This window comes from Falco punctatus (assembly GCF_963210335.1).
Source record: "Falco punctatus genome assembly, chromosome: 4".
In the NCBI taxonomy this organism is placed as follows: Eukaryota; Metazoa; Chordata; class Aves; order Falconiformes; family Falconidae; genus Falco; species Falco punctatus.
Genome location: NC_137583.1, coordinates 27,308,772 through 27,322,288, shown reverse-complemented (window position 1 = coordinate 27,322,288; position 13,517 = coordinate 27,308,772). Strand labels below are relative to the sequence as shown.

Sequence of the window (13,517 nt, the reverse complement as noted above, 5' to 3'; positions counted from 1 at the left end):
ATAAGCCAGAAGATGAAGCTGAGATTGCAGGTTGGTGAGTGAAAGCAGGATGACAGAAAAGAGGGAGAACTGGACTCTGCACCCTTCCAGATAGGAGAGTGGAATGAGAATACATGGATGTGACAGAAGCGGGGAGAACACCTTGAAAAGGTGCTGCAGTCCAGAGTGAGGAAACCTTTTTGAGAGAGGCAGCCTCAGAGGAAGGCTTTTGGGTACCAGAGCTGGAAGGAACAGGGTAGGAGGATGGTTCTGTCCTTTGTAATGGAAGAGGTGCAAGAGAGGAAAAGTTTACCTGCTCGTTGTGCACCTTCTGCTTGGTTGCAGTCAGGTGACAGTGATTTCTGCCCTTGAGTAACAGCCAAACAACCCAAAGCCAGAAACCTGGGCCAGGTTTGAGACAGGTCAAATTCTGGCTTAGGGCTACCACTTGCAGCGGTGTCAGGGCTCCAGCTCTGATCTGAACTCAGGGGAGATGCTGTGTAGGCTGCAACCCAAGCATTTGTGGGGTGGAAACTAATTGGTGTGTCTGAGATGGAGAGGTTGTGAACAGGCAGATTCCCCTGTCAAAGGCTGCAAAACCATGACACGGCTGTTGGGATGGGATGCTCTTGAAGGAAGGTGGTTGCCTTTTGATCTGTTCTGAGAGCCTGGGTTCAGAAACAGCAGAGAACAGTTTAAAGCCTATGTGCCAAGCTGCTCTTCCAAGCTCTTTTCTGAAGATGGAACCATTTACTCTGACAGATTATTTTTTTCCCAGACACGGCGATTCTGCATACACCGAGTCTCAGACTTGCTGAGGAAATGGTTGATGCAGTTGTGACAGATTGACATTTTTCAGTTGTGGGATGTTTTTCCCTCTTCTTTCATTTCACCCTTTTAAATGTAACTCTTTCATTCCTACCATATTAAGCAACAGATCCTTTGCGGGGGGATCTTGTGTAAAAGTATCAGGGAAGCAGTCACACCCTGGTGATTGTAGCTCCTGCCTGTTAGTGCAGCTGTGTGAGCTGAGAGCTCGTTCTTCCTCCTGGGTGGAAAGGGAGGGGTGGGAGAGTAAAGGACCCTGTGGATGGGATGGAGAGAAGCATGGATTTAGGGTGTACAGTGATGCTGAGGTGGGGGGCAGACTCACTAAGCATGATCTGGGGCCCTGTCACCTCCTTCCTGCCCCCTGCTCCACTTGAGTGACTGTTTCATTGCCTGAGGTGAGCTGGGGAGATGCTTTCCCTTTGGATCTTCTCTGGCAGAAGGACAGCAGGCAGAGCAAGGCAGGTGTGAAGTGTCCTGTGTGCCCTCCCTTCCCCCCACCCCCTTTGGTTGTAACAGCTCTCCTGTTCTGTTTTTTGAAGGGGGTTTCCAGAAGCAGCCAGAGCCTGGGAAGTCCCTGGCAAAGCAGCTGTTGTCTGAGAGGCAGGTTAGAGATGGGAAGGTGGGAAAGGGTGGGATGATTTGTAGAGGTCAGTGACCAAACCCACCAGCTGCTGGCAGGAATGGGAGGGAAGGGGAAAGTGCCAAGCTGAAAATACTCAGTGAGGTTTGCTCTTTGCAGCAGGGCTGTGCCAGTGGGGCCCTCCCAGCTGAGCACTCAGGTAAATGAAACACCTGTCTGCGCAATTCGGGTTTTAATAGTAGCTAGCACTGTGCACTTGTAGATTCTGTGACGCTTATATTCTTATAAGCGACAGCCCTCAGAGACATTTTCGGATCTGGGACCTCATTCTCTGTTTGACCAAGTAAGTGTGAGCAGACCAAGTGGTAAAACCCTTCTAGAGGAGGGTAGTGTGAAGTAACACAGGATCCAACCCTGAACACTGAGGAAGGGAACACTCGTGCAGGTCTTATCCTGTGCTCTGCTGCCCACACCCCTCTCTCTGTTTCTGTGGAGGCATCTTCATAAGCTACTGGTGTTCCACTTGAAGAGACTTGTCTCACAGGCTTCCACCATTTCAGCCTGTACCTCAGTGGCTCCCTGCAGTCTCTAAACAATAATTCAAGGGGCAGGAAGGTTTGGAGAAATGCAGTTTTGAGATTTGAAGGTTTTCTGTCCTGGTCTGGCGCTGTGTATTTGTTCTTTATGGCAGGGATTAACATTTTGTCAACGCAGAAGGTCTTGTTGGAAGTGGTGTTACAGGTAAATAGCTGGTCCCAAAGCTCTTGACAGCAAATGTGCTTTATTTGCTCCCTTCACCCTCCTTCTAAATCACAGTTAAGTGTCCTTTTCAGATGATTACTATCATCAGATTCCAGATGTAAAAGTTTAAGTAATTAGATACCACCCTTCCAAATTTCAGCCAGGCTCTGTAGAGTGCTTTGAAATAAAAGCTATTATTTAAATCCAGTTTATCTTCCTTCTCCTTATGTATTGTTTAATAGTAGTAGTATTTTCTTTCCCAGAGCTAGAGCTACGGGAGGTTCATGCTACTTCTTCCTAATTCTGAAATCTAAAGCCTTCTTGGGGGGGGTTTGGCTTCCTGTAGGTTTCTGCCTCTCCCTGGTGTCCTTCCTCCTCTCTTTCTCTCTGCCATCTCCCCTGCTTTCCCCTTTCTTTTTCCTCAGTTACATTAGAAGGCTCCTGGTAGCTTTCAGCTTGCCTAGTCAGGATTATAGTACATCTTCTGATGCTTTTTCTGCACTGAAAGGTTTTATTTCAGCGCAGTGCTTGTTAGCAAGGCTGTACAGCAACAGCAGTACTTTAGCACTGTGTCCTCTTAGTAAGCTACTTGCCCTCCGGTTAACTCTGCACGAAAGAGCCGTGTAAGTGAGACAGAACTGCGTTTGGTCCCGAACAAAGCACTTTCACTGTGGGAAGATAAATTCATAGCAAGCAGTGATAGTTTAAGGGAAATGGTAAAAGAACCGAGGAGGAATCTTATCTCCCAGTTTGCTGCATGTCCAGAGCAGAGGGATCTCAGGTCATCCTCCAGCTGCAGGCTGAACTGCCCACTGGTGTGCTTTTGAACAACCTGGGTCCTACAGGGAAGCTTTTCAGCAGTGCCACAGCCCAGCCTTTCTATTTGCTTTCATGTTATTTCAAACAAAGAGGCAATGGGGAGATAAGCACTTAAAAAGCCCCCAAAGCAACAACCCCAAACTCTTGAGCTTTGCTGTGGATGGCAGTAAAACAAAAAAGTGGTAAGAACAGACTGCTTTGTTGTGTGTTTATTTGTGGCTGTAAGGTTGCACGATGAAAAGGGGGTGCTTGGTTTCACCTTGGCTCTTTGCTCAGTGCCATGGTGTTGTTTCTTCTGTGTTGCAAAACTTTGCAGGGGAATTTATCAATTGAAAACTTAGTTGATTCATTTCTCTGATAATAATGAAAATACCATGAATATTCTCCCCCTTCTTCTTTTCAGTAGTACAGCCTCAGCTTGCCAGCATCCAACATAGGGCCTTTTTGAACGCCGTGTTGGGTCAAAGGTGCACTTGATATATAGCTCCAGGCAGAATTTTTGTGTGTGTGCAAAATGTAGTTTGGTTTTCATGCAAAGCTCTTTGCTCTTGGTTCATTTCTTCTTGTGGTTTGGGCTTTAAGTAAAAGTTAAGACTTCTTTTAATGGGGGGAGAGAGAAAGCCATATGACCGGAAAGTTTTGGATTTCACGTCTTTAAATCTTTACAGAGCATGAAGAATGGGATTCTCTCATTCTCCTACCATGACAGGCTGAGCCTGGACCAAGGGAAAGGAGCTGGGGTGACAGGGCAATATGGATAGACCAAATAATTTCAGATGGGTGACTCTTGTGTTGCACGCTTGGGTTGTGTTTATTGGTAGCATGTGGGTTTGAACAAGGAACGCGTTCAGTTTGGGAGGAGAGAGGAGGCTGGGAGGGGAAGAAGGTGGAGGGGGGGGAAGTTAATGGAAAAGTACAGTAAAGCACCTTCTGAGGTGAGAATAAGTAGTGAAGGTCTATTAGCAGTTGATGACAATTTACATGTCTTACTTATGTAAAGATCAGCTCGCAGCAGGTAGAGGAGCATGCTCCCATGTGAGCTGTCAAAGGCTCCGTCTGCCTCCTGAGTGGGAGGGAGCACCGGAGTCACAGGAGGCTCAGTTTTTTCAATCCACAAAGGAGCAAATAGTCTGAAGAATGGCAGAGTGCTTCAGGTGGAGCAGGGGAGACTGGCAGGGGCTGAAAACACCCAAATTCAAGAAGAACTTCAAAAAAGTCCAGGCAGTCGCAGGGGTGACGGACAGAGTGATGGGGTTTTATGCTGGGTCTGGAGACTTGGAGGTGTGCAGAGCTGTGCAGGGAGCTGCAGGGCATGTCCCAGGGTTAGGAGCCCAGCTGTGGCCTCGCATCATTCCATCTGCAATGCTGGAAAGGATAGCTGCAGGCAAACATCGGCTTCTGCGTCCTGCTCAGCAAAGCATATTCTGAACTCTGAAAAAGTGCCTTTCTCAGTTATGTTCTCATTTGGTAAGTTGGTGGCAGAAAGTGAGAGTCATTCTGTGGGGTCTGGCCTGCTTAAGGGGGCTGGAAGGAGAGGGTGACTCCGGATCAGGCCCTGCATCATCTCACTCCATCCTGGGGGAATCTGCTGTGGACTCCTCAGTGCAGTGCGTGCCTGAGCTGGAGGTAACTCAGGAGCTGGTGGGGGCAAGTTGCTTGGTGCGCAGGAATGCAAGTGTTTGCTGTTCTTGGTGGAAAAATAAATCCTGAACTGACAGGAGATGCTGATGAATGCATTGCCCAAAGTTTGCAAATCCCAGAGTCAGGTTTGCTGAGGAGGAAGGCAACTTCTGAGCAGGATGTAGAGTCGTGCAGCTCAGTTGGTGGCAGAGACTCTGCCCACTTGCCTGGCTAACAGCAGTGCCCAGTGGTTGCCCACTCAGACTCTCTTTTGCCATTTCAGCATCCCTGTGGGTAAGACCCTTCTCTCTTTTCTGCCAGAGATAGGAACAACTCTGGGCTGGCATGAGCCTTGCGGACACCCAAGGGCACAGCTTTACAGAGCATTTGGAGAGGCTAAGGCAGATGCAGTGCCATTGCTTGGGCAGACTCCATCCGTGCCTTGGGCCCCGTGGCATGGTTGAATGAAGCATGCTGTGTAGGTTGGCTCCCCCCAGCATAGGCTGACTTACTAACTGGTTCATGTAATGGAACTGCTTTGCCACTGTCTTGCCAGGAGGAAGGTACAGGACAAACAAGAGGAGCTGTTAAACTTGCCCCATGCTCTGGCAGTGCAGCGAGCATGCCAGCCAGTGCCCGAGGTGGAAGCAAACTTGTTTGACCATGTTTACCTGGAGGGAGTGGGAAGATGTAGAGTGGAAAAACCCCAAATACAAGGCCAAAGGGAGCCAGGTTTCAGAATAGGGGTTAAGGAAGAGGAAGAAAAACACAGGCTTTGGGGGGCAAAAAGGTCTCCCCCCATCAAACTAAGCAAAGGTCAAAGGGAAGGTTCGTGGAGGAGGGAGCAGGGTCTGTGTTACAGTCAATTTAAGGATACCGTTTCTTGAGAGGGGTTCAGGGAGAGGAAGCAATGACAAGCTGATAAATAACTTCCCTTTTTTTTCCCCTGAATCTGTGCATCTCCTGTGTTGCTGAAATCCTTTGCAGAATCTGTCTTTAGTTTCTGATACACAGGAACTGCTGCCTACAGGGTGAAGCTTCCTGAAGGCTTAGCTGGTGCCTTGGGAGGGTAGATCAGGATGATTTGGTGGGGGGGGCCTGAGAAGTGGGTGCTGCCTTAGGGATGTGCCCTTCAAAGGTGCTCCAAAAGATGCTGGAGGTGAGTGGAGAGGGAGCATGGCATGGTGGAGACGGCAGCTCAGCTTGGGCAGTGTCCAGGAGGGGGAGCTGGGTCCAGGATGGAGCAGCACATCCCGGGAAGGCTGCCCAGTGTGAGCGAGCGATCACCAGCGCTTGGACTGGCCCCCATGGCCTGAGAGGGTGCTGGATCCAAACCTAGGTGAAACGGTCAGGATTTGTTTGGGTTAGATGAGTTCTTCATAAAGCAGGGCTGTTGCCGGTGGGATTTAGTTGTGAAATGGTATCAGCAGTGCAGCGTCTTGTGAGAGATTGATGTTCCGGGAGAAAACCACTTTGGAGCCCAAACTGGGAAATCTTTAGATGTTCAGTTCATGCCAGCCTATAATGCAGTCCTTGCTGCTTTCAGACTTAAAAAGGCTGTGCAGTATTTTGTACATACAATGTGTACTTTTCTGCAATTGCTATAGTTTGTTTCTCCTAATTTACCCTTTCCTTGTTTATCTTGCATACTGTGCAGGGGTCTAATTTAGATTTTTTTAGAAAAAAAAAAAACCTGCTTAGCAGTTACGGGTTGGGGCAGCAATTTCTATAGCATTTAGAGGTGAATTTGATTAGCACTTTTGGAAAACTGTGCAGCAAATTGCAGTGCTAATCAAGGGAAATCAAGCCATGGAGTTTTAAGGCAGAGTTGTTTTTTTGTTTTTCGGGGTTTTTTTAAACCAAAAATGAAGATATTAAGTTGTCTGAGGCTCCCAAGCATTATATTTCTGCCAGTTTCACGTGTCAGGCTTTCTGATTACACAGTTGTGCTGAACCAAGCGTTGGTAGAAAAATATGACTACTCTAAAATATAAAACACTTAATTTGCAGTCCAAAACTGATTCTTTAGTGTTGTGATCAGTTTTTCTCTTGTCCCCTCCCTCCCCCATCCATAACTGAGTAAATATTCTGCATGTCTTTTATTAGTTTGTAAAATCCTTCGCTGTACAAAAGACAAATGGGAAGAGATGCAGCCAATTAAACCCCCAACTTTATTGTGTTAGTGCTGTGATTCAGGGTCTGTTGAAATCAATGGGAACCCCTCCCAGTGACCTCCGATTCGCGTTGGATTGTGAGGTTTAGTGGTTTTTCAAATAAGAGCAAAATACACAGCGTGTGCAAAGAGATGGAGTAAGTGTTAAGTGGATTAACTGAAATCCACTGGAGACCTTTGTATGTGTCTGGGGGGAATGGGACATTTATTTCTATTCCCTGGGGCTGCAGACATTTGATTGCTAGTCAAACTTCAAAGAAATGGGAATCCGGGCCTGAACTGGGGTATAGTTTCACACAGACTTTCCACCAGCATTCCCAGTGAGAGACACCAACCAGATGAACACCAGAATTCTTGTTTGCAGAATGACAGTATTCAGATAAGGAAGGAAACAGATTTGATCATTAACCAGGGAGGATTGGGGGGAAACAAACTGGCCTTTTGCAAGACCTCTGGTGTTGCTGTGTGTGACGTGGCTGGTGTTTGGATAATGTTTGAAAGATGGGTAAGTTAGCTGCTGGGAGCAAAAGGGATGGAGCCTAATCAGGAAATGTTGGCCTTCATAATTTTTTTTTTCTGAGAAAAGGAGATTACTGCAGTTACAAACTGCAAACTGGTAACTGGAGGAGATTCCTAAAATATGAGATAATCCCTAGAAACTGACCAACTTTCTCTGTAGAACATCAAATTCTAGGTCTGTAATCTGTAATTAAATTGCTTATGTGCTGTTAAAAAAAGCATCTGGCTGTTCTAAGATTGTCCAGTGTAAGAGCATAGACACTATAAATGAGAGAGCTATAGTGGCATATAAAAAGTAGCAATTTAGAGGACAGGAAAATATTAAGACTTTATATTTCCAACATACCAGGATGTGAGAGGATCGAGAAGGCCAACTCATAGCATAACTGCTGTCTTTTGCAGTTGCAGTGGATAACCGTTAACCATCACGCTGCCAAAAGAATTCAGGTGTCCTTTGAATGCCTCTTTAGTAGTGTGTGAGTTAGCTGTCTTGTTATCAATATTTTGAAATATTAAGTGTTTTCAATATATGGATAAACTTCCAGTGCTTGATAGACGCACAGATAGTGTTTATGTGAAAATGAAGCCAAAGCGTAACCTTGCAGGCACAGTTTGCTGTCAGTCTGTGTGGGTTATTTATACTGGGAGCAGCAGACATTGTAAATCACCATCAATAACAAAATCCATGCTGGAGCTGTAGTCTATTGACACTGCAAAATATTTTGTGAAACTGAAATACCAAGGGTCAGAAAGTACAACTGTGTCTTTGCTGCTGCAGAGCTGAAGGCAGTTGTATGTGCTCTTCTGGCTGCTTCGGCCGTGCTCCACGGTATCTGTGCGGGAGCTGAGGGCTTCCTGGTGTCCCCTTTCCAAATGCTTTTTGTAGAAAGGATATTCTGTCCGAAAGCCTTGAAATTAATGTGTTACTTTCCCTTGTGCTCCGCAGTGCAATTAAGCTGTTTTCCTCATCTGCATTAGGAGATGAATAGCTGATGTGACTAACCTAGGGTCACGCAGAGTCTGGCAGAGCTGGGCTGCGCCTTCTGTTTCAGCGTTGGGTCAGGGCTCTCTGTTACAGGGAGCTTTTCCCAGAAGTGCATTGTTGAGTGTGCCTGAAGCAAGTGGCATGTCCCTTACAGCTGTTGAGGAGAAAATTATCTTAAAACAGACTCTGTGCCATTTCCTGGTGTGACGGCAGAGACCGTATTTATAGAATTCCTCTGCCTTCTGCATCATGGTTAATAGAAATGACTGTGTTGTATTTTAATGAAGATGAGGGCTTGTGAATAAATTCCTTTCTGAGGCATGAATATACTTCTGTAACTCTGAACTCAAAATACGTAACTTCTGCCTGGATGATTTCTAATACTGTTTCCCCTCTCCTTGTTTTCCTCTAGTTGTGGCATTCCTGGTGGCGTATCATCAAAACAAGCAGCTAATAGGGGAGAAGGGGCTGCTCCCTTGTAAACTGTACCTGCAGAATGTCAAAAAGTATTTCAAAGGGAAGATAAACCTGGATGCTCTGAGCTATGCGCCAACAATCATCTGGTTTCTGGATTGGTCAGACATGGACAGCACCTTGGACTACCTCTCCCTCTTTGGCCTGGCAACTTCAGCCTTTGTATTGATAACTGGATGTGCAAACATGGTCCTCATGTCTGCCCTGTGGGTTCTCTACCTCTCGTTGGTCAATGTTGGACAGATCTGGTAGGTTAACAATCTTCCTATTTTGTTTTTCTCTGTAATCTCTTGCTGTTCATTGTACACATTGACTTTCTGTCACCATTTGAGGTTGGTACTCTGGTAAGGAGCGATGTAAGAATGTGAGAAGGAAAGCATTTGGCAGAAATGAAGTATGGGCATGCCCCAGCTCTCTCTTTTACCTGGTATATCTGCCCTGATTTCTTTTGTCCTCTCTGAGAGGCAAATTGGCTGCATAACATGCCATGCTACACACGGTCCCTGCTGTGGAGTACTTTCCCTCATGGCTGTCGCAAGGGAATCCCCCTAATAATTACCTTTGAGATAGTTTCTCAATTTTCAGTTCTATCCAGAAGAGAGCTGAAACACTCAAGATAAGTACATGAAACCGGTGGGGAAAAAATAAAGGAAAAGTAGTGACTGCATATTGCCTTGCTGCAGGGAAAAGCTGTGATGCAAAAGGAAAGGCTTTAGGTGGTCCTCACACGTGTTAGGGCCCCAAACACATTGGTTAAAAGAGGATGGGCCCTTAGAACCCCAAATTTCATTAGTTCACCTCTTCAAGTACCTCTCTTCCTGTAGCCGAGATGGTGTGGTAACTTTGGGGAGGTAAAAGGCTATACCATGAAGAGGTGCCCAAGCTATGAACATGATAAGCTGTGTCACTGGGATATTCTTCCCAAATCTTCTGGCTCTACGACACATGACAAGGACAGCTTCCCCATAGATGGGCTCAGTGAATTTAATTTTAAGGATTTGCATGCACTTGGGCAGACTTGCATCTTGTCCAGTCCCATTCATTCCTATCCTACTCCAGATGGTATGTAAGTGGGTGAAGGATAACAGCTTTAGTTTTCTGAAAAGCTCTATTCTCTGAGTTCTTAACTCAGCATGAACTTAAGGCTATGAAACAAAGCCACAAAATTTTAAAAATAACTTGGTGGATAGTTTTCCATTGCCAGTTCCCAAGTTATTCCAAAATCGCTCATCTATTTTTCTAGATGTTTTATGTTACAGGGCAAGAATTCAAGCATAGTCCTGCTCTCACTTCCAGAGATACAGGAGCTTGTGTCATTGTAGCAGCAAAATCTGGATGTGTTCCTGGACTTCCTTCTGTTTGTGTTTCTCTTTGGGGCAGGGGGTGGGTGGGATGGAACCCTAACAACCTCCCCCTCAAGCTCTGGAGGTTTTGTAGCTGAAAGCTGGACCTGCAGTGACTCTTGGGGCTGAAGGTTTCATCTGGCTTGCTCCTGGAGTAGTGCACCAAGACATTAGCATGGCAGACTGTCTTCGTTAGTGCCCACAGGGCACTCTGGAGTGTTCAGTGTGCTGGTGCTATAGTGGTGCTACAATGTTGTTACAGTTTTGATTTTAAAGAGAGCTAGCTGGAAATGTGTTCTCTGTGTCATGTTCTGTGCTGGTCCTCTGCTCCCAGTTGCTATTCCTGGTACGGACAGACTGAAGGCAGAGGTGTGATGTCTTCTCTGCTGGTGCTGGAGGGGTGACGGTCTGCAGAACTCTTGAGGTTTTGCCAGAAGAAATCCGGTTGTGCCCGTTGAGCTCTGACTGGCTGCTCTGTCATCTTTCAAGTCTTCAAGGGAGAAGCAAAGGGCCAGGCAGAGGGAGGGGAGCCTTCTTCCACGGCTGCACCAAGCCACCACCAGTGTCCAAGCAGACCATGTCCAAACGCCTCTTCCTGAGCAGGGTTAGAAGCTCACGGCCAAGTGTTGGGTCTCTTTGCAGCTCAGAAGGCAATGAGCTGGCCAGCAGGAATGCAAGCAGAGCCCAGAGTTTGCCTTTTGTGGATGCTGTGGTTGAAAGGAATTGACTCTTGATACTTGAGATAAGGCTGTGTTTTTTCCTACTCTGCTAGTAGTTTAAAATTTACTCTGGCACAGACAGGTGACTCCTGGCACACAGCAATAACACACCAAAGGAATGGGTCAGGTTCTTCTGCAGAAGGGGTAAGAGAGAAAAGAGGGGGGGATAGGAGGCATTGCCTCAACTTCATTTCTCCTCCATTGTGGCATCAAATATATTAAACAGGAAATTAGGTCCTTCTTGTAAAGGGGTGGGGGAAGAGAATCAAAGCAACGCAGCAGTACAGTTCATTCAGCTGTGGCTGCATTTTTCATTAGATCCTCTGAAATGGGTCACTGGGTGGTCATACTGTATTATTATTGTGCATACAGTGTGACATTCAATGTGCGTACAGTGTGACACTGCAAGTAAACAGGGAAAAAGCAAGGGAGGGGATTAACTCATTTCTCACCATTCTCCAGGGAATGGTGGTGGTACGAGGGATGAGCTGAGAGTACCAGAAGTCTCATGAATTCTGCTGTTGATGGTGGGTGGATGGGTGGCAGCATTGTCCTTAAAACTAAGGCTGGCTTTAAAGCTCCCTTTACATGCTGGTTTGTAGGTGGGGTTAGATGGTTCGTTAACTTTGTCTTACTCTCAGATTTGGGCAGATTGAGAGGTTTGGATGAGTTCTGATTCTTCTCCAAAGCATCTGTTGAAGACCACAGATGATCTTATAAAGGGGGAAAGGACAGTGTTGTCAGGCATCACTCATCAGAGTTACCAAGATAGCTCAGCAAAAAGGCATCTGAAATGAGGAATAAATTCCTCCTGTGGCTGCATTGTTTTGTCGTTACTGTACAGCCTTTCTCAAAGCTCCTCTTCAGCCGGCAGGCACAGACTCCTGCGAGCTGGCACGGCTGGGCCGGGCACGGACCCACGGCCTGACCTGATCCAGCAAAATCCTTTGCAGTAGTTGCCTGGGAAGCCAGTTCAAGGAAGATACGGAGTGATAAGGAGGAATAGAGCTCTCTTCTTTAGGCCACTGAGGAACAATTTATTCCTTTTATCGCCTTTTCTTTTTCTATTTTAATTTTAAATGTTTCTATTTGTTTTGGGCTGGAGACTCCAGATAGTGGGTGCTGCTGAAGGAGCGAGTCTTTCAACTGCTGTCCAGCTGGCTTGGGCTCAGAGTCAGAGGAAGCTTTAGAAGAGCAAACTGTCTCCTTTGAAGGGCAGGACATGTCGCCTGCCTGCCCTGGTACTGCCAGCCTCCACCTGTGAGCTAGGGGACACTCCACACTGTGCCTGGGGACAGCTGAGCCTGCTGTGACAGCTCGGCAAGGGACCAGCTGAAGGTCTTTGAGGGTGTTACAACCCTTAAGAAAGCTGCTCCTGGAACAGGCTGATGTGAGCTGTTTGTAATGGATTTTGCGGGATAAGGGATTACTTCGGTAACCTAAAATCCTGAGAACTGGGGCCAGGATGTTTGTCCTGGCCCCGAATTCTTGACTTTGCCAGTTCCTCTTGGCTCTGCCAAAGAGCAGGTGAGCTGTCTGAAATAAGATGCACTTTGGTGGTTCTCAAAACTAGGCTAGCTTTCACAGAAAAACATCTTGATTTTGGTACCTGTGAAATGCGGTGCCAAGGTTGCCTTTGTTGAATTTGAAAGTGGAATGTACCAGGGAGCTTTTGTAATTCTGAGCACTCTGTTCCCAAAAGAGTTGTGGTACTCAGGGTCTGCTCAGACCAAACCTGGACACGTTCTCTTGGTCATGGGGCCCGCATATTATTGTGCCACACTTGCATCAAAAGCTCAGTGTGTCTGTCTGAAAATACTGGATTTCCACCCCTCCTCTTCCATTTTGAACTTTTTCTCTTGAAGTAGGAGGAGACTGTCAAGAATCTAAAAATCTGCCAGTGCAAAAGAATGTTTAATGTCTCGCCCGTCGGCTGGGTGAACACTTAATCATGACATTAACTTTTAACCTTGATTTTTCTTGTAATTTTTGCAGGCTATGGCTGATTTCAGTGAAATAGTAAAAGGTAGTCCCAACTTGAGTATAATGAAAGCTATTTAATGAAGCTAAAGATGCTTAAAAAGATTTTGTGGGAGTTCCTCATACTTTAGCATCCATTTTGCAGACTGCAAATCCTGCTTGTCTAGGCTCGGTCATTGGAAGAACAGCGCAGCTCCACAAGTCCCGCACAAATGGCTTTGCCTTCCTCCCCACTTCCTCCCTTCTGAATATTAATATAATGGATTGTCGTGCATTTAAATAAGAATGGGGAAAGCTGCCCCTTTGTTTAAAAGTAAAAATACTTGTTGCAGGTGACCTCATGAAACCTCCATTTGTGGTTTTATTCCCTATGGTTTCTGCTGGGACGTACGTCTGCAGCAATGGACCATTGGCAGTAGGGGCCCTTTGTTAGGACAAGCTCTCCGGGAGAGGCATTCCGGCAGAAGTTAAATCATTTCTGTACTAGAATAACTAATGCACTTCTAAAGTGAATTTGTAATTCTGGAATAAAATCACTTTTATCCCACAGTAAGGTGTCTCCGGAGAGCTATTACATTTTCTTATATAAACAAACTTTTAAACTACTCTGCCACTGATCTCCTGTTTCTTCTTCTGTTGTTTCCTCACTGAACCACCCCCCCTGGCATTTTCAAATGTCAACTGAAAACTCTTCCTTTCCCTTGGTTATTATGTTGTTTCATTTTACAAAGCATATTGCCCACTGTTAGAGAGT

The 13,517-nt window shown here is 46.2% G+C and overlaps 1 protein-coding gene and 1 long non-coding RNA gene across 3 annotated transcripts in view; one reads left to right on the top strand and one right to left on the bottom strand.

Moving 5' to 3' along the window:
• The window catches only part of LMF1 (lipase maturation factor 1), a 207,561-nt gene that overhangs the window by 1,888 nt on the left and 192,156 nt on the right, over window positions 1-13,517 (top strand). Inside the window, exon 2 of one of the 2 annotated variants that reach the window (XM_080386556.1) lies at window positions 8,660-8,969. In XM_080386556.1, coding sequence (XP_080242682.1) covers window positions 8,660-8,969 — 310 coding nt within the window. Of the gene's footprint in view, window positions 1-8,659; window positions 8,970-13,517 lie in introns of those variants that run through there. The other variant, XM_080386557.1, reaches the window with a different exon arrangement.
• LOC308063536 overlaps window positions 1-13,517 on the bottom strand; it is a 673,278-nt gene that overhangs the window by 498,333 nt on the left and 161,428 nt on the right. The gene's annotated exons all lie outside the window — the stretch shown is intronic.